The sequence below is a fragment of the Haliotis rubra genome, unplaced genomic scaffold, assembly GCF_003918875.1.
Source record: "Haliotis rubra isolate DU_JTF1 unplaced genomic scaffold, ASM391887v1 Scf341, whole genome shotgun sequence".
Classification (NCBI taxonomy): Eukaryota; Metazoa; Mollusca; class Gastropoda; order Lepetellida; family Haliotidae; genus Haliotis; species Haliotis rubra.
The window spans coordinates 525,549-548,524 of record NW_025767015.1 but is presented as its reverse complement, the minus strand read 5'-3'; the positions used below and the strand labels follow the sequence as shown (position 1 = coordinate 548,524).

Genomic DNA, 22,976 nt, shown 5'->3' with positions numbered 1-22,976 from the left:
GTTGCGTAGTGATACTTGTTCTCTTTTTCGATCAGAAATAAATTGATCCTTCGCACGGTTTTATCTAGGACTGGGCTTATCCTGTTAGGAGATAATCATCATGGGTTGGCCAATTTCCGGGTGTTATTGAGTGAGTGAGTTAAAATTTAACGTCACATCGGCAATATTTCAGCCATATCGTGACGATATTGAGTATTTGGAGCATGGGAATTCTTTTGGAACCGACGGCGTGAGCCGGAGGTTTCAAATGGAATATTCCTGTGCTTCAAATACTCAATAACACCCAGAAATTGGCCAACACATGATGTTTATCGACATTGTAAACACAAAGTAAACCAAAAGGTCCACACACGTTTTTGTGTCTGCACTCATTGACATCATGTACGGGTACAGCAGTGAAATGTCATCAACCGGCCGTTTCGGCTGTCTCTCATGGTAGCATCTGGAACTGCTCATTTGTGACGTCATTCGGACTTTACGTCACAATATGATTTGAATGACGTCATCACAGCTGACGACGTAACAATACAGTGGTGTGAGCAATGTTTGTATGTATTTATACGCAGCGAATTTCCGGGAATTGAATACCCTTTGATCACGTTTTTCAACCAATCAGATTAAAGAACACAGTGACTTGTGGTTTACAATGCACAATAGTTGTCTTCCCTTCGTGTCTGAAGACGTTAATAGCCAGATGGTTTTGTTTTTCCACTTGAGCGATTTGTGAGATGGGAGTAGGCATGTCTATCCCCATAAAGTCGAGGCCGGATTCCTCGATGGAGGGATAACTAGAAAGTCTGTCTGTATGATCGGTAGCTGGATGCAAGTCGGCTATGATCGCCACCGGTAAACTGTCGTCGCCTTTGTTTCTGACGTTGACCATGGCTTGGTTATTTTTGTAGTACGGTGGCAGGTCCAGGTACAACCCTCCTTTGAACGGCACGTAGTTTGTTATGTCCAGGTAGACCGTGTCTATCGTGTCCACGACCCAGCCAGAGCCCATGTGCGTGAAGCGTTCCATGGATTCTCGTATTTTTGTAAACGAGGTGTTGATGGACGCGTCGATGGATTCGGGTTGAGTCGCGACTTCTTGCTTGCCTCTGAAGTAAGGCTGGATGTGATCGGTGGTGCCGTGCGTCTGCTGTTTTTCCAGCGACATTCTCACTGCGAGTTGAAATTTGAGGCTTCCCAGATCGTTCAGTTCCTCATTGACTTTGTTGGCGATCAGGGGTTTGATGTCGTCTATGTCCATGTTTTTGTCGACATCCATCCTCCAGCCTCTCAAATACTTACCTACGGCTTGCTTCGTCCGCACGAATTTCAGTTCCAATGGTTTGTGTTCCTCCAGCAGTTCGAGGAGCTTGGCTTTCCTCATGGGCGAATAACCTCTGAGCCCATGTTCTTTCGCTCGGAGCTTGAGTTGTTTCACCGTTGGTTTGTCTTTCATGCCGAGCAATTTCAGCAGCAGAGGTTTCTTCAAATGGGAGTAACCGATCACTCCGCGTTCTTTGGCAATCCCTTTCAGTTCTTGAACAGTTGGCATTGTTGCTATATCCAGATGCAAATTCAAATCTCTAATAGGATTTTTGGTTGTTGCTATATCAATGTTTGAAAACTTTTTTAAAATGAAAGATAATTATATTCAGATGCGAAGTCAAATCTCTAATAGGTTTTTCGTTATAGTAATGTGCGAAGTCAAATCTCTAATAGGTTTTGAGTTTCGCTATGTTCAGTAGCAAAGTCAAATCTCTAATAGGGTTTTTCACATGTGAAGTCAAATCTCTAGGATTTTCATTGCTATTTTTGGCTGCGAGTCAAAACCTCTAGTAGTTTGTTGGTGTGCGAAGTATGTCTCGCTGTTAAATGTTAGCAACCCCATCAAGACGTTGGGTAGTTAAACTTTCAACTGACTTTAAAAAAAAAGTGATTTTCAGCATGCACATTAGATTTTTATTCTGAGCAGTCGGTTGTGTTCGTTGAGGTACTCTCTTTTCGTTAAGTAGATGAGATGGCCTCGTACCATGGGTCCGTGGGTTTTGCAACGACGATAATGGCATTTCACGCCAACACCGCACATTTCGCACGTGTAATTCATGAAACCCGCTTGTATGGACATCATGTGTATGCCGCAATATTCGGTGGTGCATTTCTTGCTGCAGGTTTCGGTTTTTCCTAGCAGCACGTACTTGCAGTTATACGGTGCACGCCTTCCCATATACACACATAAGTACACACATAAATATATTTTAGTCTAATTGTTTGGCAATCAACACGGTCGCGGCTAGACCCAGCACCACAAAAATCAGTTCCCGGTCTTTGTTTCGGGGAAGGCGTGTAAAACTGTGAGAGGGTAGGGGGTTCGTCGCCGAGAGGTTCGAGTCGTTTGCCTGTGAGTAGGTAGTATTCTCACATGGCATCGTCGACGTTCTTGAATGTTTGAACAGCGTGGTTTTCGCGGGAGAGTTGGTCGTTGATGAACTGTATTCTCTGCACGTGTTTTTTGGCGTACTCGGCTTGAGCGGCTTGCAGTTTCTCCAAGGCTAAATCGTGACGTTTACGTTCCACTTCCACTTCGACCGCGTTCGACGTTCGTAATTTGGAGAAGAGATAATTGCTGCCGGAAAATGCGAGGGCGTTGACTAATGCACAACCGACCATCATGGCGATTGTAGGAATTCTTTTTTTTATTATGATATTACTTCAAAATATTTTCCAGTATAATTCCTTGTTTCACGAGAATGTCCTTGGTGGCCATCGCCATCCCTAAGTCCATGACAAGCATGCCCATGTCCTGCACGTTGAAATCGAGTTTAATCGTAGGCTGTTTGAGAACCATTTCATTAAGCGAGCGTAACCTACAGTTAGTCCGGCGGCTACGGCGGCGTGATATGCATCATTGACGAATGTTTTTCGTTCAGATGACATCGTGTGTGTATATATAAAATATATATATATATATATTTTTATAACATAACATGCGGATTTATTTCTAATTGCATCGTCTGCTGTTGCGGTTGTTGCTTGTTATTATTAAATAGCAGCATAACGACGACGACGTTAATTTCGACGACGACAACCACGCTTAATCCCGTTGCTGCTGCAACAATCCATGGAGTATTATTATTATTTTTGTGGTGCTTGGCTAAACCACCTTTTCTAACGGCGGGGACTTTTTTAGGATTCTTGGTGATGGTGACTAGTCTTATCGGTGTTGTCGCTTCCTCCTCCGTCGGCGGGTGTGCATCCATGTTGTTGTATATTATTATCATTATTATTTTTTTTATCTTTAAATCGACAATGCTTTGCTGTCATGATCTCCGCGGTCACCAGAGCTAAAAACATGCCATATCTGTGGTATAGCACGCAGCTAACGGCGCTCAAAGCGTGGTCGATGAACAGATCTTTCTGGAGGTCTTCCCACAGGTAAAGTCGACATTCCGGCATTCTTGTTTGGTTGGGATCACGTCGTTTTCTCGCAAGCAGTCCTCGAACGAATCCCTGTCCTTGCAGTGAAACAGGGCGACCCATTGCGTCTGTTCCTGTAAATCTTTCAGCACCCAAACGCTGTGCTTCGTGTGTCGGCCCAAAAGTTTTTTATCCATCTCCTTGTTGGCTCTGCAGTCGTCCAGGATGAACAGCGTCGATTCTCCTTTCAGTTTGTCATGGTAAGCGTGCAACCAGTCCTGCAGACGAGTTCCAGGATCGATTTTGTGCACGTCCGTGTCCGTCATCACCCATGGTCTCTCCGTGTATGACTTGTTCACCCTTAAAGTCGGGCAAAGAATGACGATGTGGTCAAACATGTCGCGATAGTATCCTTCCAACATGTCCAGCACGAATGCCGACTTGCCGCACCTCGTCTGACTGCACACGATGGCGCAGTGGGGATCGCGAGGTAAATCAATAAATGGCTTGCATGAATCTTCCATTGTCTATATTGAGATGCGCATCCATAATCACGTACAAATATAATTTTAATTTCCCGGCCGGATTTTGAGCTTTTTTGATGATTTGGATGGTGATCCCCTCGCTGCCATTGTCGATGCGACGTCCGCTGCTGTGTAGTCTGTTGTCGTCTGTGGATCGCATGTCCAGCCACAGCGCGTAATACTTAAGCAGGTACTTATGGAGCGTCACGTAGGACAAACCCAGGTCTTTTAAGACATCGTTGACTTACGGCGAGTGTCGCTTGATGGTCGGTAGTTTTTTTATCTCGTCTCACTGCTGGTAAGCTTGCATGCCTTCAGTGAACAGCTGGTTGGGAACGCCCTCGATGGTCACTTCCACTTTCGAGATCTCGGGATTCCAAGTGAGTTTGCTGTCTTTTCGAAACGGCTCGTATTCCGCCACGGGAATGATCAAGATGCCTTTCATCGATCTATCCGGCAGGTTCAGGTTGATGTTCCACAACATGTCGCTCTTGTCCTTGACGATCGTCCGGTGTCGCAGCACGCGGTCGTACAGGATGGACAGTGTTTCGAGTACTGGGTGCGAATCTCCTGGGCCAGTTCAGTGCTCGTGACCATGTCAAACTCCAGCGAGATGTTGACGACGACGTAGCTGGCCTCGGTGTCGTCCGGCGTGAAGATGACTTTGCCGTAGTCATTGAACGTGAGTTCGTATTCCAGCCTGTCGACCAGCACGGCCTGGCATGTACCCCTAGAGCAACACGAAGTCAAGCAGTATCCAAAACCGATTCCGTTTTTCTCCTGCTGTTATTTTGCCGAGCTGGTCTGGTGCGTAAACTTTTCCCACACGTAGGTCGTTCGATACGCCGTTATTCCATCTAATTCCTTGATACACCATGTCATCGCGTTCGTTCGAGGTTCACCAGAGGTCCATGTAACAGTAAAACACGTCGCTGTCGTCGATGCTCAGCACCTCATTCCCGCTGATTTTAATGGTGGTTTTCTTGATGATGGCATGACCCAGGAACCAGCAGCGTTTGGTTTTGATGGATTGTGCTCAGATTGTTTGTGATGGTCACCAACTGACGCACGGCTTTGACACCGAGTGGCTTTCTCGATTTTCGGAAAGGATCTAGCTTTCATCCGTAATGCGACATTGTTTATATTGAAACTATGTATATTATAAGATTAATATAAAAAAAATGGCAGACAATATTCCCATGGATGATTTAGACGTATACCAGCTGAAAGACGATGATCTTGCAACGGACACTTCGTTCATGGGGGACACCGTGGTCAACAAGCTTTTATAGCAGGCCGTGGACGAATATTATGATGCTTTAAAGCGTGATAAAAATTATGTCGAACCATTGGGTCGCGATTATCCAAAGTTCAAAATCGACGAAAGGGACGCTGCGATTGAAAGCTCATCCGGAGGTCGATCTCATGAACAAACACACGAGAAAACCGCTTGCCCTGTCGACGCTAGCCAGTCGCCATGGCGGTAATCAACTGATACGCGACGAACTACACCTGCGAGATTACGGCGGAGCACGACCCAAACAACTTCCACCGTAGGTCGTTCGAGATCTGCAAAACGTAAGGACCGAACTCGGTGGTGGTGCCGATTCTTTAGAAGTGCCCCAGCAGGCCAAAAAAGCGTCGGACGAAATTAAAAAAATAGTGGCTACTCGAACAACCCTTGCCCGGTTTCGAATTTCCTCTTAGGGAACTTTGTGGTCTAGACAAAGCCTTGAAAAACGTGCGCGGAGAACTCGTGAACAACATGAGTAAACAAAATCGACGAGCACATCGCTCGCGAGAAAAGAAAACCTAGGATCGTGGACGACAACGAAGCCATGAAAAACATCATTGAGAAAAAATTGCGCGACCTGGAAGATAAGAGACGGACCCGATTCGAAGCCGCTTCCCCCATACCACAGTTCCGGGAACAAGGAATTACCATCGCCAGCGTTCTCACGGCTTTGGGCTTCATCATATCGACCCAACACCAAGCCCCCTTCAGAGACTGGATAAAAAATCATTTGAAATCTCTCGGCGAAGCCCTGGCTAAACTGGCGGGCAAAGCTGCCGAAGTGCTGCCTGGCATCTTGGGCAGCATCGTTTCCTGGTTGTTAGTCTTCTTTTCGAAAATGGTCATGTGGCTCGGTCAAAACCTGTGGGCTTTCGTCGTCACCATGGCGGGCCTGGTGTACGTCGCGGCTAAGGAATTTTTAACTAAATGAGGCACAGTCCAACCGCGATTCCGCGGACCACCAGTGCCGTTTTGTGATCGACGTGCTGCTGATTGTTTGCCTGCATGTGCGGGGGCAGCTGCTGCTGTCGTTGTGGTGCTGCTACTTCTTCTTCCGGTGTCGGTGCCACGATGCCAGTTTCGTACTGAGACATGACTCGACTCGCGTTATTTACGTCCTGGTTCAAACCCAACTTTTGATCGCTGGTGGCGTTTACGATTTCGTTGTTGTAGCCCACCACTCTGTTCACCCTCAGTCGCATGTCGCTCGGAGCCATGTACAGTCTCGCGCCGAACACGTAGTCGACTTTCGACCGGGCGTATTCATAGCGTTCGATCGCACTCGGTAGATCGACTGGTCTAGCAATGGCATCCTCGACGTTAGCCACGATCTGTTTCTGCGCGTCGTAAGCCGTCTCTTCACGGCCCACAATGCTGTCGATCGTATGAATTGTTTAACGGCATTCCACGCCTTGTCCTGTGGAATCGGGGCACTGACGGGGCACCACACGGCGAAATTGAATTGATTCTGCCAGAACTGCATCGGGTTGTGGAACCAAGCGTGAATTTTTATATATTTTAGTATACATATCTACTTTTTCAATATGTACATGACGCTTCCGGAAATCACGAGCGACGAGTCCATCCAACTGCTGCACACGATCGATAATATGTCTGGTCAGCTCGAAGTCGCGCTGTGCGATATCAACATCAGTGGCAAAAACAACAGGCTGTTCGTCAATAACACCCGCAACCAAATAACGGATGGATACTACAGTGTGTGCTTGCTCAACGATGAAGTCTTCAAACCCGTGGGAACCGAACACAAAATGAACGACTCGAACGGCACGTTCATGTAATCCAACAACGGAAAAAATGACTTGACACTCAGTAAGCCGTTGGCGACCACGCTCGGGTTTCGTTGAACGACATACCACCGGAAACCACCGTGACAGGCACGAAATAACCCGATCTCGTTCCGCATTGCGAAATGTGCATTCATCTCAATCAGCTGAGCACGACTGACAACGTTAAAGGCTAACAACCTTCCACACTGATGGATCGACGTGCTGCTGATTGTTTTGCCTGCGTAATGCTTGAGGGCAGCTGCTGCTGTCAGTTGTTAGCTTCACACAGCTCTTCGCCTGGCTTAGCTAGTCAGCCAGCCGTGCATCATAGCCATAATCCAAAATTTGCACATACACACGCATACAGCTCAGAACTTAACCCTTGAGGCGGTAGAAGCAGGTGATACCTGCGTTTACGTTTACCTCAGACAGTTAACACATTAAGCTACAAGTACCTCACTACACAGTCCCTTACACATCGTCCACCATGTGATGATAGTTTCTCATCATGATTTTTTATCAGTCTTGCATGTTTATTTTCTGCTTAATGTAGCCAGACAGTCAACCATCCAAGTACACCAAGTCGAGACACATACATACACACACACACACACACACACACACACACTCTGTCCATCCACAGCAACCCTCGAGGAGGGACTGCCGAGAGCTGCGTTTTCATTCGATAAAAAAGCTGTCCCTCGCTAGTCAGCCGGCTTCATATTTATGGTTTGACGTACCCGATTACCAACTGGATCGTTTCGATTCAAATTTGACTATCAAATCACACATCATGCTCGTAGTAGATGTTTATGTCAATGACACTCGTGGGAGGTCAGAACGAACACTTTTGCCTGGGTTGATAATACACTGGTTCGACAGACACAATCACCAACGGTGTCGTATCATCATAAGACCGGGATCGACACCCTTAATAAGCCTCGGTGGAGTGCGTGTTGTAGAAAAATATTCGATTCATGTCTCGAATATTTACGTGTTGTACGATAATCTAAACCTTATCAGCCTCAAATACATCGATCGGACATTAACGGAAAACCAATTAAATATTATTTTATAAAAAATATATATATATACACACACAGAGGTTGGGACTGTACCCAGTCGTGGATGAAGTAGGAAAAACACTGGAAACTGTAGACGGGTTTTCGTTTGCCACAGATATGCGAGATCAAACAACAACTAGAATGTGAACGCGATACGCGGTCGGCATTAAAGAAAAAATATCACAGGGCCGTCAATTCCATGGACGGTGTTGACAGCGCTATGGTTTCAGTCTTCATGGGATTAGGCATAGCAGGTATTGGATTATTATCCACCATCGTGGCCGCACCCGTGGTGCTAGGCATCGAAATAACAGCCGGAGTGGTAGGGTTGATGTGATTGACCCGTAAGTATGTTTCTCGCAGACTGCAACGTAAAGCATTGAAACACGACGAAATTAGAATTCTAGCCGAAGCGAAGTTAAACACTATAGACGATCATATTTCCACCGTGCTCACTGACTCTAAAATCTCCGAAGAAGAGTTTCGTTTGGTGCTATCAGAAATCGCAAAATGTCACAGAATGAAACAAGAGATTCGGACCAAGTCTTGTAAAAACAACGTCATTTGCGACGAGGAAAAAAAATATATCATAGAACAAGGGAAGCAACAGGCCCAACAAGCCTTCATTACAACAACCAAACAAATCATAGGAGATTCACAATAAACTGTTTCACGGACATCAACATAACATAGCCAGCCATACCGAGGCGACTCCCGAGAGGAATGCCAAGAAATACGTTTTCATTCAGCTTCACACAGCTGTCGCCTCGCTAGTCAGCCAGCCGTGCATCATAGCCAATCCGAGACACACACACACACTTATACAGCTCAGAACAACCCTTGAGACGGTAGCGAGGTGATACCTGCGTTTCGTTTACCTCAGACAGTTAACACATCGCTACAAGTACCTCACTACACAGTCCCTTACACATCGTCCACCATGTGATGATAGTTTCTCATCATGATTTTTATCAGTCTTGCATGTTTATTTTCTGCTTAATGTAGCCAGACAGTCAGCCATCCGTACACCAAGTCGAGAGACACATACATACACACACACACACACACACACACACTCGTCCATCCACAGCAACCCCTCGAGAGGACTGCCGAGAGCTGCGTTTTCATTCCGATAAAAAAAGCTGTCCCTCGCTAGTCAGCCGACCGTACATCATAGTCGAGCCGAGACACGCACACACTTATACTCATCCACAGCGCTCGCTGAGAGCAAACCGAGACGGTAGCAAGGCGACGACTGCCGAGACCTGCATTTCATTCACATTAAGACAGCTCTCACATCACTACAAGTACGTCCTAACAAGACGGTAGCAAGGCAGCTCAGGGGAACTACCCATAGCTGTGTTTCATTCAGATAAAAACACCTCTCGCCTCACTAAAATATAACAAGTACGACAATACGTTGGATTGTTAGCCTTTCGCCAGACCGACCCCATGCTCACTAAAAAGTGATTATATCCTAAACTATTAGACCGATTTTCGTGAAAGTTTGCATGCATCTTGGCAGATGGTTACGCTATAGAAAAACGACATTGGGAAAACTCTTGTTGACTTCATTAGATTAATAAAGACTTAATTACAACAAAAGTTGAACATTTTACCTTTTTCCGACCAACCCCAGGCTCACTTAAAAGTCAATATTTCAGAAACTATTCGACCGATTTCATCAAATTTTGCATGCAACTCAGTAGTAGTATACACATTGGTGGTACGGGATTAGGGACTTCCCAAGGGCTCAATTTTTTTAATTGAGTCCTTGAGGGGGACCTGGTCCCGTACCACCATTGTGTATACTACTACAGTTTTTACGCCAGCCTCCAAAGTTTACCATGGAATCACTTCGAAATGTCCGGAAACTCATCGCCCAGACACAAAATTCACCAGTCTAGATCTCAAGGATGCCTATCTACACATTCTGACACATCCTCAGTCACAAAAATATCTCCGTTTTGCCGTTACCAGTTCCACGTCCTCCCATTTAAAATCCGGTGCTCAATTTCCTTCATCTCAGACACATAGCGATTCACGGCTACCTGGACGGTTTTTTGGCCCGTCACATTCGCACTCTGATCCTCATACGGCATACAAATTTTATCATCCATGTGTTCACGCATCTCAGGTTTCTAATTCACATGGACAAGTCCGAACTTGTTCCTGCTCCTCTTATAAAATTTCTCGGAGCCATCCTCGATGCACAGTCATGCCGTATCTTTCCGGACCACAACCGTTGGATCACAGTCAGAGATCGTATTCTACTGCCCATCAACACTCCGGCGGTTTCTCTCCGGACTTGGATGTCTCTTGCGGGATCCCTAACATCGATGCAGCATTTTATGTGCCGGGGCACCGTATCTAGTGGCAGTGCTCCACCCGAACATTTAGGCTCTCAACTTACACGTGTGGAGACTATCCACTCATCCTTACAGGACCAAGATTTAGCACAAGCCATATCTCAGGCCATCCGTCCATCCACAGCTCTTTTGTATGACTCTCGATGGAAACGTTTCAACCAGTGGCGATCTCAGCGACAGCTCATTGGACAGCCCATATCTATCCCTACAGTTGCTGACTTTCTACTATTTTTACATACTCAGAGGAAGCTCAAAGCAGGCACTATTGAAGGCTATAGCTCTGCCATTGCCTCGGTCTGCAATTTACAAGGTCTACATGTAGGATCCGAGATCTCATTGCACAGATTAGTCCGCTCGTTTCAACTCAAGGATCTATCTACATCAATATTCCCCAAATGGGATCTGTGTCTCGCTCTTCAGGCACTTTTTAAGGCGCCTTTTGAACCACTTGGATCGGTTCCTATCACATTTTGTCGACAAGAATTCGACACAAGTTTCTTCAAGGATCAACCTATGGTGGAATCTATTATGATTATGAGGTGAGATAGTTGTTGAACATTGGTGATCTGGTGAAGGACTCCAGGACTAACACATCCTTCCGTCAGGTGTCGGATCAGGTTTATTCCTCTTATGCCTCACACACACACACTTTACTCCTATATAGTGGGGAATGATGGTCAGAAGGGTTTCTATGAATTGTATCTCACCAAAATGAACCGGAAGTGACGTTATTTAACTGGAAGTAACGTCACTAAACCGGAAGTGACGTCATTAAACTGGAAGTGACGTCACAAAATACCAAATTCTCAATATTTCTCCTTAACTAACAGAAACCTGTCTTACTCCATCACTCCCTACAATCATTCTATCTCACCAGGAAATCTCTTATTGGTGGTGGAATTTTGCACTTAGGTATCCGTAAATTCAATATAGTGAATGAATTACCTAAGTTACATAAATGATCAATTATCATATTCCATACCACGGTCAATTATACGGGATTTGTGCGTTATTACTAGGAAAAAACATTCACTCTGGAAGGTGTAGCTCGAACAATCCGCCAACCATATGTCGGATTCTGGCTAACACAACCCAAAGTGAATCAAGCATATTGTCTGTAATTATTAGTAAACTTACCTCTGGGTTGTACACAGTACACCCGCCCAGAAATGCAATTTCTTACCTCCCCACTGTATGTTCACAGAATCTACACCAGGGGAAAATATGACACGTGTATGATATCACTGGCAGAAGAGGAAGTCAAGGGAGGTAATCAAGCGGGACCAGGTTTTATCTACCGGTAGGTAAGGATTACTTCCCTTAGTTATTAAAATTTTATCTAAGGGAGTCTGTAACACATCACCAAGTGACGGAGGAAAAGGCTAACACAACCCAGAGGTAAGTTTACTAATAATTACAGACAATATACTTGATTGTTCGTGATTATGAATTATGATTCCTGGCTGCAAGCTGGTCACTTTCTGCTCCCTCGACTGTGACCCATGAGATTAAAAACACACATTTCATTTATTTGAATCCGTAAACTAAACAACCCCCCTTTGCCACTACAAGAAAAATCTGAAAATTTACTTAGGTAAATAGGTATACACAGTTTTTAACTTTATTACACATCAAATGCTTATATGTATTTCTCATGCAACAATGAAGGTCCGTTCTATCCTCAAAACAGTGTCTACCCCAAAGTGTTTTTGGGCCACTAAAATGGCATGTGATACAGCGATTACTAAAGTACTGTTGGAAACAGAAAAAAAAAAACTGTGTTTTTTTTCACAATAATATCGATGTAGTTAATGTGAAAGTGTGAAATATCTGTTAAACTAAGTTCGGCCTTACTACAGTCTCAGTGGTAGAGAGATAGGAAATGTAAAAAAGGGACTTTACTGAGGAGAGATTAGTGCAGAATGAGCAATGCATGTTTAATGAGCGACTTATTTGGAACATACCATGGTCAGTGGCTGTGGACAATGGATTTTTGGCCCAACAACCAAAAAGGTATGTGCCAAGCGGTTCAGAGGATACGGCTACGGACCCATCGGTATTCATTGACATGGAAAATCTGCCCTTGTTACCGTTTGTGCCTGACCTGGCTGACCCATCATCAGTGTACCCCTTTTCCCAGCCGGAGTTTGCTATGAGGGGGGGGGTCTTGTGACAGTGCAACCCATGGATATTTCTGGAGAGGATTTTACACCGGGATGGTCATTTAAGGAAACATTGGAACAGTTACACGAACTATGTCCCAATACCCTTCCACCTCCATCTGAGGATCAGGAGATTGACATCTCTGTGAAGTTGGGGTTTTCAGGCATTTTACCTCCGTAATGGATGCCAAAGCTATCACTACCACATTCTTCATCGCCTTAAAAGGTCTTGGATAATTATAATACTGGTCTCTCCAAGGCCACAGCTATGAATAACTGGCCAAGGATTAATCATAAACAGGTCTATGCCATCCACAACGGACTTATTCCAGCCAGCCCACCTAATCTGGATAAGGACTTTGCTCAATTACATGACGTCAATGGGGAACCGGGATCAACCACTCCCGTGTACATCAAAGGACTTTAAGGATTTTGACATGGTGGCTCGGACATCTATTGATATACTCTCCTATTCTAATTGGTTCGCCGCAGGGGTGCGTGCCCTGCTACCTCCTATTTTCCAGGATTATTCAGGGATTAAAAAGGACACTCTCGTATCAATGTCGGCTCAAGAAGTAGCCCTGGCACACTCTTTCCTGGATGTGGTCTACCAGTCCTTGGCGTATGCTATGGCCAATCAAGTGAAGATCCTGGGTCGCGTCACAGCTATTGATAGAATTCAAAGGTTAAACTCTGTGAGGAATCTTGCAGACGCATATAAGGAGTTCTTATTCCAAAAGCCATTGGATTCGGAGAGTACTTTTAACGGCCAGTGTCAGCAAGCCATTGAAGCTCGAGACGCCATGACTTCCCAGAATTTAAATCAGAGACTAGCTTCGGCCCTTTTAAACTAAAATAGGGGCAGACCTATGCCTAGATCAAGAAGGGAACCGACCTCAACTACCTCCATGTCATGCGGATCCTCCGCCGCATCGGGTCGTTTTCAACCAATCCAGAGATCAGTTGGGAGTCGAAATCTAGGACACGTTCCTCAGTCACTTTTACACCTAGAGGCTCAACCTCGTCTAGAGGTAGGGGTTTAGGAGTTAGGTCTTTTTGAGGCTCAAGACCCACCTCCAGGAAATATTGACTCAGATCACACAGTGTTTTTTACTCTTCCTTGCGAACCAGAAACGTCCCTCGGCTTGGAATTGGATTTCGATTTTGTGCGCCCAGTAACTCAGTCTCTGGTGGGAGTCAGACTATCCCAGTATGCGGACAATTGGAAGTTGATAACTTCAGACAAGTGGATCCTATCAGTTGTAGAATAGAGAGGGGTTTTCTACTTCCCTGGGACAATCTGACTTGTTTTCGAACGGGCCGGCGTTTTTTCCCTGCACCTAGCAGGGGCGAACCGAGGGATAGAATAACTTTTGGAGAAGCAGGCAATTATAGAACTTCCTCCGTCAGACCTAACATGCGGGTTATATTCTCGAGTGTTCTTCGTCCCCAAGAAGGACACAGATGAGATGCGCATGATCATAGATCTAAAGCTGTTAAACAAGAATTTTCTGCAAAAACCTCCGAAGTTCAAGATAGAGTCTCTAGCAACTCTACAAACTCTAATACTTCAGGACTCGAAATTCATCAGCATAGATCTCAAGGATGATTACCTTTATATCCCTATACACCCACAATCACAGAAATATCTCAGATTCTCTGTGAATGGGCGCAGATTTCAATTCCAAGTTCTACCGCTCGGATTTCCCCAGCTCCATGGCTATTCATGAAGGTGCTCACTGCTGTCCTAGCTTTCCTTCTTCGACATCAGATATCGATACATGGTGACCTGGATGACTTCCTGGCAAGGCATGTAATGACCACGATACTTTTGAAACAGAGTTCATTCTACATGTCTTCACTTATCTCGGTCTAATAGGACATCCAGTAAAATTGGAATTGACACCCACTCCTCTCTCACCAGATCTGACACTGTATGCGGATGCCTCGAACTCAGGTTGGGGGGCTCACATGGATCAGTTGCAGACTCAAAGCCTGTGGATTCCCGAGGAGAGCAAACTGCATATCAATTGCCTAGAGATGCTGGCACTTCTGAACGCTTTTCGTTGTTGGGCATGTCACCTACACAGGAAAAACATCATGCTGGTTTCGGACAATTCCACGGTGGTCGCTTTACCTCAACAAACAGGGCGGTACCAAATTTTGACAGCTCCTCAGCATGACACAGGACCTGTTCCAGGCAGGGGATGCCATAAGATGTCTTATCAGGGCGCGTCACATTCCAGGACGGGTGAACATTTTAACTTGACTCTCTATTCCATCAGAACAGAGTGATTTCCACGGAATGGACGCGGAATTTGGGAAGCTTTCAAGCTTATTGACTTAGGAGACACCAGTTATAGACCTGTTTGCAACATCCAGGAACAACCGTCTTCCGACCTTTGTCAGTCCAGTACCGGAACCGACAGTAGATGCTCTTTCCATCTCATGGGACGGGATGATAGCTTACGCCTTTCCACCATTCAAGCTCATTCTGGAGGTTCTGCAAAAGATTCAACTGCACAGTTGTATAGTCTATCTAGCTGCTCCAGCATGGCCAGCCAGACCATGGTACCCATCACCCTCATACAACTGTTTGCAGATAGAGATCTACGTCTACCACTATGGCACAATCTGATCAGTCAACCCAGATCCGACAGGTTTCACGAGAATGTTCATCAACTTGCCTTACATGTGTGGAGGCTATCTCCACTTCCCTTAAGGAACAGGGTTTCTTGGTGGGAGCTACCAAGGCTATCTCAGAATCCATCAGACCATCCACGGCTGCCATGTATGACGCTAAGTGGGGACAATTTATGCAGTGGAGACAAGGGGAGGTACACTTTCGGATTGGATCAGAGTAAAAGTTGGAACCAGTGACCTAGAGACGAGACTATTCAGATGGAAATGGAACTATGGAGGAAGGATACTACAGATTGCTGAAGATGTCACGTTAAGGAGCTTATGATTCATTAGAACCTGCTAACCAAGCACATTTGTGGGCAAGGCAAGCTTTTAAATTATCAGTTATTTAGAGAATATGGTGATGTTATCATCAATTTGGGAACTGGTACAGGAAACCGGAAGTGACGTCATAAGACTGGAAGTGAAGTCATAGACACCAGAAATGTCGCCATAAGACCGGAAGTGATGTCATAAGAACCGGAAGTGATGTCACAAGACCAGGTGTGACATTATGGGACTGGATGTGACAGCATAAGTTCAGATTAAGTCAGAGTAGTGTCTAGATCGCCAACCATATAAGGAAAGGGAAGTTAGAAGGCTCACCAATACCAAAGAAATTCATTCCTCACTACTACTGACCCAATATAGAGATAACTTATGGTTATCTCTCACTAAGTTATAGTTATTCTTAGGGGTTGTAGGATCACTACCAAACTAGTGGTATGAGGGGAATTATCTTTTTAGGGGGACCCTCTTTCCATACATGGGATTCAGGCTACCATAATCCAGAGAGAATGTTTTCATTATAATTAGGAACAATTACATGCATTGTTAGTAATTGTTAGTAAACTTACCTCTGGATTATGGGATCTATTACCCTCCCGATTCACCTCATAAGATGTCACGTGTACCATTTATTTTCAGAAATTTTTTGAAGGGTTTTCAAACAACAATACAGTGACGTCATGATCAAGGGAGGTATTAGGCATACCACTAGGAATAGCTATGACTTAGTGTTAAAATTTCATTTTCTTTTTCTGTATGTATCTGTGGAACCACAGGAATAGAGGTTACCATAATCCAGAGGTAAGTTTACTGACAGTTACTAACAATACATGTAATTGTTTCTATTTAGCGAATTAATGCTAAATGTCCTTATATGCAGACCTTTAAAATTGTTGTGATGATAGATTGCTGGGATTGACTTTGCAAAGTATACATAATAGACAAAGCAAGACTGATGAGTGGATGACAATGAGTGCAGTGTGGATTTTCTTCAAGCGAGATTTGTACTCGGCCCGAAGTTTGTCTTGAATTTTGGCACTCTGGAGCTTGTCTCGAACTTGCATTCCAAGATAGGTGTAGGCCTGATCTTCCACAAGATGCTCATTATTATTATTATTATCATATTATTATGTTTAACAGATTAAAGATAGTATGCAGCAGAGAGGGTTTGGGTTATCCTGGCACAGTCAGGCTGGTAAGGCTCATCATCAGCTCAGGGCCCTTGCCCCATCTACACGCAGCCCAGACACCGAATGGGACTTCTCCCAGGAAATGCTGCCTAGTCGAACCCACCAAGAACTTTCCGGAGAAATGAAGGCTCCCCAACACTGCAGCCTTCTGCAGTGTCAGAAGGGCTGTACTCCTGGTGGAGAACCCGCGCACTCTTCTGATCTGCTCCAAGAGATCAGGAGGTACCAAACCAAGGGCCCTGAGAACAATGGGGAGCCTGACGACAGTGTACTTGGGATGCAAGCGAGACATTTCAAAGGCGAGGTCTGCATACTTAGTATGCTTTTCCTGAATCTTGCCAATCAATTATTATTATTGCTATTATTATTATATTAATATTTGTATAGCGCCAATATCCAGCTCATCCCTCGATTATAGGGTGTCAAATTTTTCAATCTCAACTCCCTGGGGATCATACAACTCTTGCAGCCATTCAAGCATCTTTTGCTAATGTTACTTTCGATTGGAATCAGATTTTTATGACTTACAGAAATGGTTTGAAAGATGTGAAACTACTTGATTTCTAATACAAGTTTTTAATATACTAAAAATGAACTATTTAAACTGAAACTTGTTGACAATTGGTGCGCAGTGGAAGCTGATAAATATGTAGTCAAAGGACAACAGAGCACTTTTCTGAAAATATTTTTTTTCAGTTTTATTCCCAAGAGTTTATAATCCCTAATATGTACAAATACATTTACAGAAATAATGGTGTGTCCAATTATGACATTAGATGTGTCTCCAAATATGACACTATAAGAGCGTGTCCAAATATGACACTAGATGTGTCTCCAAATATGACACTATGAGAGTGTGTCCAAATATAGCACTGTTCAATGGCGTGTCCAAAAATATGAACTCTACAAAAGCATGTCCAAATACGACACTACACAAAAGAGACACCAAATGTGTGATCTCTAATGTGTTCAATGAATTCTTCAATAACTATCAAATTCCAAGTTTCTCAAATAATGTCTACAAATTAGACACAAAATATTCAAAAGTTACTTCAAATTCATTCAATTATATCAGAAAGACACAAAAGGAGACGTCACCAAAGTGTGACTGCTCCCATCCAAGTCAAGAACCGAAGTGAAGCATCCACGTGCTAATCTGCATGGGTTGCAGTAGAAAAAATGTCAATTTCAATTTGCGTTCGCTCGAATGTTTTAGACTGTCCATGAACGGGAGGTGTTTGAGCAAGTCCTTCGGCCAAACATGAACTGAATGAGGTGAGGTGAGGTGAAATTGGGTTTAACGTCGTGCTTGAGAATATTTCACTCATATGACTACATGCATGCGTGTGTATGTGTATGTGCGGCTGCTTGTACTAGCCCAGACTGAAGCTGGTTTTATAGTGCCAGCCCACTGAGATACCATGCCGCAGTGAAGCATGAATACCCCACTCAGACACATTATACTGACTCCGAGCCGACCAGTCCTTGTTGTACCCATTAATGCCGAGCGCCAGACAGGGACCAACAAGTATTTTAACGTCTTTTGGTATGACGAGGTCTGGGATCGAACCCGCGACCTTCCGCTCTCCGGGCGGACACTCTAACCACTACACCATGGAGGCGGTCAGCTGAATGAGAGTATTGGTCATGTATATTGGGAATGTAGAGAAACACATACATTCTGAAATGAACTTGAAGTTTGGATGAATAATCATATTGAGAACACAATTAAAATAACAACATACCTTGTTTGGTTTGGAACATTATACAGTGATAGACTATTAAATCATATTATCCTAACTGCCCAAAAATATATCCATTTATGTGGAATTAATCAACATAGTTCAAAGGTTCCTGTTTGTTTTGAGAGAAATTTTCAATGTGGAAAAGTTCAGTGCAACTAAAATTAATAGCCTTCAAAATCATGACACAAAATGGCGATCTATATTCTCAACAATAAACCTATACTCTATATTCGGTACGTAATTTTGAACTCTGTCAAAACCCTAAACTGTGAATTTCAAATTCTGACTTACAAACTCTCAAAAATATGAACTGGTGTGTAACGATGTACCCTTGGGAACAATAAAAACTTCAATTTTAGCATGTTTTAATGCACTGCAAACAAAAGAATCTGGCATAAGTGTCAGCACTATGACGTCACAACTACCCCTTGGTCAAGGATGGGATTTTGATATGCAAACATAGTTGATGTAGGACCTGGGTAGTTGATTGTTCCTTTTTAGATGTTCAGCAATGTGTACTTGTTGTTATTATTTAAAATATTTCAAAAACTGTTTTATTCATAATGTCTCCTTCAAGCCATTTACAGTGAGTTGATAGATGATTGGTGTCACATGTTTCATACTATTTACTTGACTATGGATGCAAATAACTATCCATGTAGTTGACTGGAACTCCTAACAGCACAAGAGAGCTCATTCATCTTACCAACTGAAAGAATCATGATGCCATGTTGTTTTCTCCAACACTACCAGCCAAGAAACTGTGCAAATGTATCAAATAATGTGCTATGACAGCTCACATGTGTGGATGCTGACAGTAGTAAATGCTCAGGAAAGAAGTGAGTTTTTTGGCAAGCATGGTACTATCTGTTACACAACTGTTACAGAGGATTTCTGTTTTAATCCTAATTTTGGGTATAGTGTGATGACAGCCAAAATACACAGTTTAGGCACTGATGTCATACATTGGTGTCATAGTAATTCTGAAGCTCAAGCAAAAGACATTCCATGGAATATCTTTCTAAACTTATCCAGAGCAATACCCTGGAGGATGTCATTGTTGAATGGTTAGCATGGGCGGATCCAGGAATTTTGAAAGGGGGTTCAGGGTTAAAAACCCTGAACCCCCTTGGCTCCGCCAATGCCCCCAAATTTTCAATGTGGTCTTAAGTCATTTTCAAAAGGGGGTTGAACCCTCTGATTTCTCTTCCCCGGCTCCACCACTGGTTAGTGCCTAAAATGAAGGCCCCATGAAGACAAAAGTATAAAGTAACAATATAAAAAGATAGAAGGGATAACCAGAGAATTCCTTTTTCATATGTGTTTATAGTCACCATTCATTCAAATTTAACCCTTCAACCTTGATCTGAAAATGTTGAGATGGTTACTTTTCTTCGAATGGATTAAATTGTTTCTTGCGACTCTTGAAAACATCAACTGCACAATGGAGTTTGAGTTTTTCAGAATATGTAAATTTACCTAGAGAATCAAAACCAATATTTATTTCTTGGCTTCATGTGTCAGGTGCATGGTACTCAGCTGTAAACTTGTGCAAGAAGCAATTTCGAAGTGATTCTCATATTTGTTTGTCACATTTGATAGGTATTATTTTTGGTTTTTGGTTTTATTTAATTTCATTAAACAGTGAATACATTCACATCGTCTGATTGAAATGAATTAACCAAACATGTTTCATCAAAGTTTATGTATTAGGTCAATGTTCTCAAGGTGACTACCAGTCTGAGGACCTTGATTCCAGGTTAAGAATTCTCCAACCAAGTGTTGATGTTTTATGTTGAAGGTGTCTGAATGATATGGAGAGTGGAAGCCCCCCTCATACAGAATTCACCAGTGAGCCTCCTGATACCAAACTTGTGATCAAACCTCATGCAGAGAAGCTTCACAGGATCAGTACAGGCTGCATGACTGAAGTGTTACCTGCTGCTTTCCAGATGAAAGATCCAGCAAGAGACATAGCTGGATATATGGCATATGCTGATGTTGACAGAATGTCACCTGCGGCAATCAGTTTCAGGTGTAAGGAAATAATTATAAGATATATTCACAATCTACAAAAATGTTGTTCCATCTATATCATATGTGTTTATGAATCACTATTAAAAAATGTGTATCCTGTCCCATTGGTTGCCCCATCACCAACAAGAACAAGCATACAATCCAAAATAGGTAATTGCATCAGGCATAATTTTTGTCAACGATGTGTCTAATTTGGAAGGGTGATCTCAACATTTATGATAGTAATTATGAAGCTCAAGCATAGTGCATGTATATGTGTAAGTCATAATGAGTCTATCATATAGCCAACTTATGCTTGGAAGTGCTTCACAGATACATGAATTTAAAGAAGGGAAGTAAAATAAACATAAAATGAATTACAGATAGTGTTGGCATGACAGTTATCTACATTTTTATAGTGATTTTGATTCTGCAATAAAAATGGTAGGTTTAAATGGCTGCATATTTTAACTTATCCAATCCTGAAAATGTTAATTCTGCACATTGCAGAGTTGAAATGAATCTTAGAACAAATGTCCTGGATGTTCCCAGCATCATAGCAATGGACCTTTCACAGTGTTCTGCATGCTCTTTGTGAGCCCTTTGAGTTCCCCTATCTAGCCATTCTCTCTGTTAGTACAACTGATTGGAGATGAACATGTATCTCAGGAAATGTCCGAGACATGAAACTGATTGTTAATCTGTTGTTGTCATCCTGTACACATTCTGTCAAGGGATTGCCATGAAATTGCCAATTAGACAGGTGCTACTGTCAGTGGTGCATCACACAGATTGATGGGCCTTGCATAGTCCCAGTCTACTTGTGGGGCAGGAATCATCTGATTCATTCCCCACACTGGATATTTGCTTTCCCTTATCCTCTACACTAGCTTCCATTGTGGCAAGGCCCTCTAGAGCTGGGGTAAGTTAATCACTTTCTCCTTCATTTGAGGAGCATGACCATGGACAAGTGAAAGCAGGGACGCATCCCCCAAGTAAGTGAAGAAACAGTTCAACTTCAATGGTTGGCAAGATAATGTGAACAAGGATCAACTGCATTCTTGGGGTCAGTCGGCAGGGGATGATCACCATAATTAGGGAACACACAGGTAAAATGGTCACCATTCAGAAGGGATCATGATAATGATCAGCAATAGACCAGTGAATTGTCGATGGTATCAGACAATCACCTTCATGATCATAGGGTCACAGGGATCAACAGTTCAGAAGCAATCGACAAAAAAATGGGACAAACACTTGAGGTAACGTCCAAATGATCTGGAGGATAGTCAGTTGGATCAAGAGTGACCAACATTATGAGACATTCATTTCAGAAATCAAAGGAATGAGGGTTAGAATTAGTTTTAGGAGCAGTCAACAGGATCAGACAGTCCTTGAGATTGTATCAACATTTGAGAGGATTGACAGTTGGATCAATAGCATTCAACAATGCATATAGGTATCTGGGCATGCCACTCAGGCATGTGACTTTTGTTCTTTATTTGTATGGCATGAACAGTTGTCTGACTGTTTCTTTTGTGTTTCCATCTATGCTTTGCATATGTAATAGGCACCTCCATCAAGGTAGGTGACAGTAAGGTTTATATAGTACAAAGGTTCAATGATCTTTTCAGTCTCTGTAATGGGCTTTACATTGTGTAATTTTTTTTAGATCTTAGAACCTTTCTATAAACCTTGGTTATGGTTCTATGGCAGTTGAAGGCATAACCAAGAGTTTTCTGTGAAATGACAACAGAATTCAAGAATTACCAAATAAATACAATTTATTCCCTAACAAAAATAAATTGAACCAAACTTTACAAAATAAATCCATCTCTTTCCCACACACACTTACAAGGAAATCTTGATTAGCCAAAACCAAGTATCTTAATACATTCCTATAAAATAAACCCTTTAATTCTAATTTAAGCTGAAAAAAATTATAACCAGGGAAAAGAGGAAGACCTCCCAGTAAATTGACTTACTATCTTATCAGGGTGTCCTGAAGCCCTTATAGCCCGTGAGTTAACCATTGACCCTAGCCAAATATCTCCCCAGTTATCCGTTGGCCCCAAATGAATCAGTAAACCAATCAAGACAGCTCTATCATACCGCACTCGGGACACGTAGCAAAAGACATGCCAACCCACAGCAAGCCATGCACAGCATGATAGAGCGTGCTGCAACTGTAAGACGACCGCAAAGGATAATTCTATTATGATAAGGGTTTTGGATCCCAGTTTCTAACCTTTTCTAACTGGCTTGCTGGTCTGCTTATGGGGAATTAGCTCAGCAATGAGTCCGAAGTCACAAGAAGCTAATTACAATTTTATTAACAAGAGACAGAATAACATGGGGTGGCCACAGAGAGTCGGTACAACCCTCTGGGCTGAGGACTAGAGATGACCTGTGTTGGGAGTCTAAACCCTACTGACTAACACTTGATTTTC

The 22,976-nt window shown here is 43.3% G+C and overlaps 1 protein-coding gene across 1 annotated transcript in view; it reads left to right on the top strand.

Moving 5' to 3' along the window:
• Positions 1–22,976, top strand: part of LOC124284672 (ras-specific guanine nucleotide-releasing factor 1-like) — a 1,084,942-nt gene that overhangs the window by 576,110 nt on the left and 485,856 nt on the right. The window contains exon 13 of the mRNA XM_046720776.1: positions 20,312–20,547. Coding sequence (XP_046576732.1) covers positions 20,312–20,547 — 236 coding nt within the window. The remainder of the gene's footprint in view (positions 1–20,311; positions 20,548–22,976) is intronic.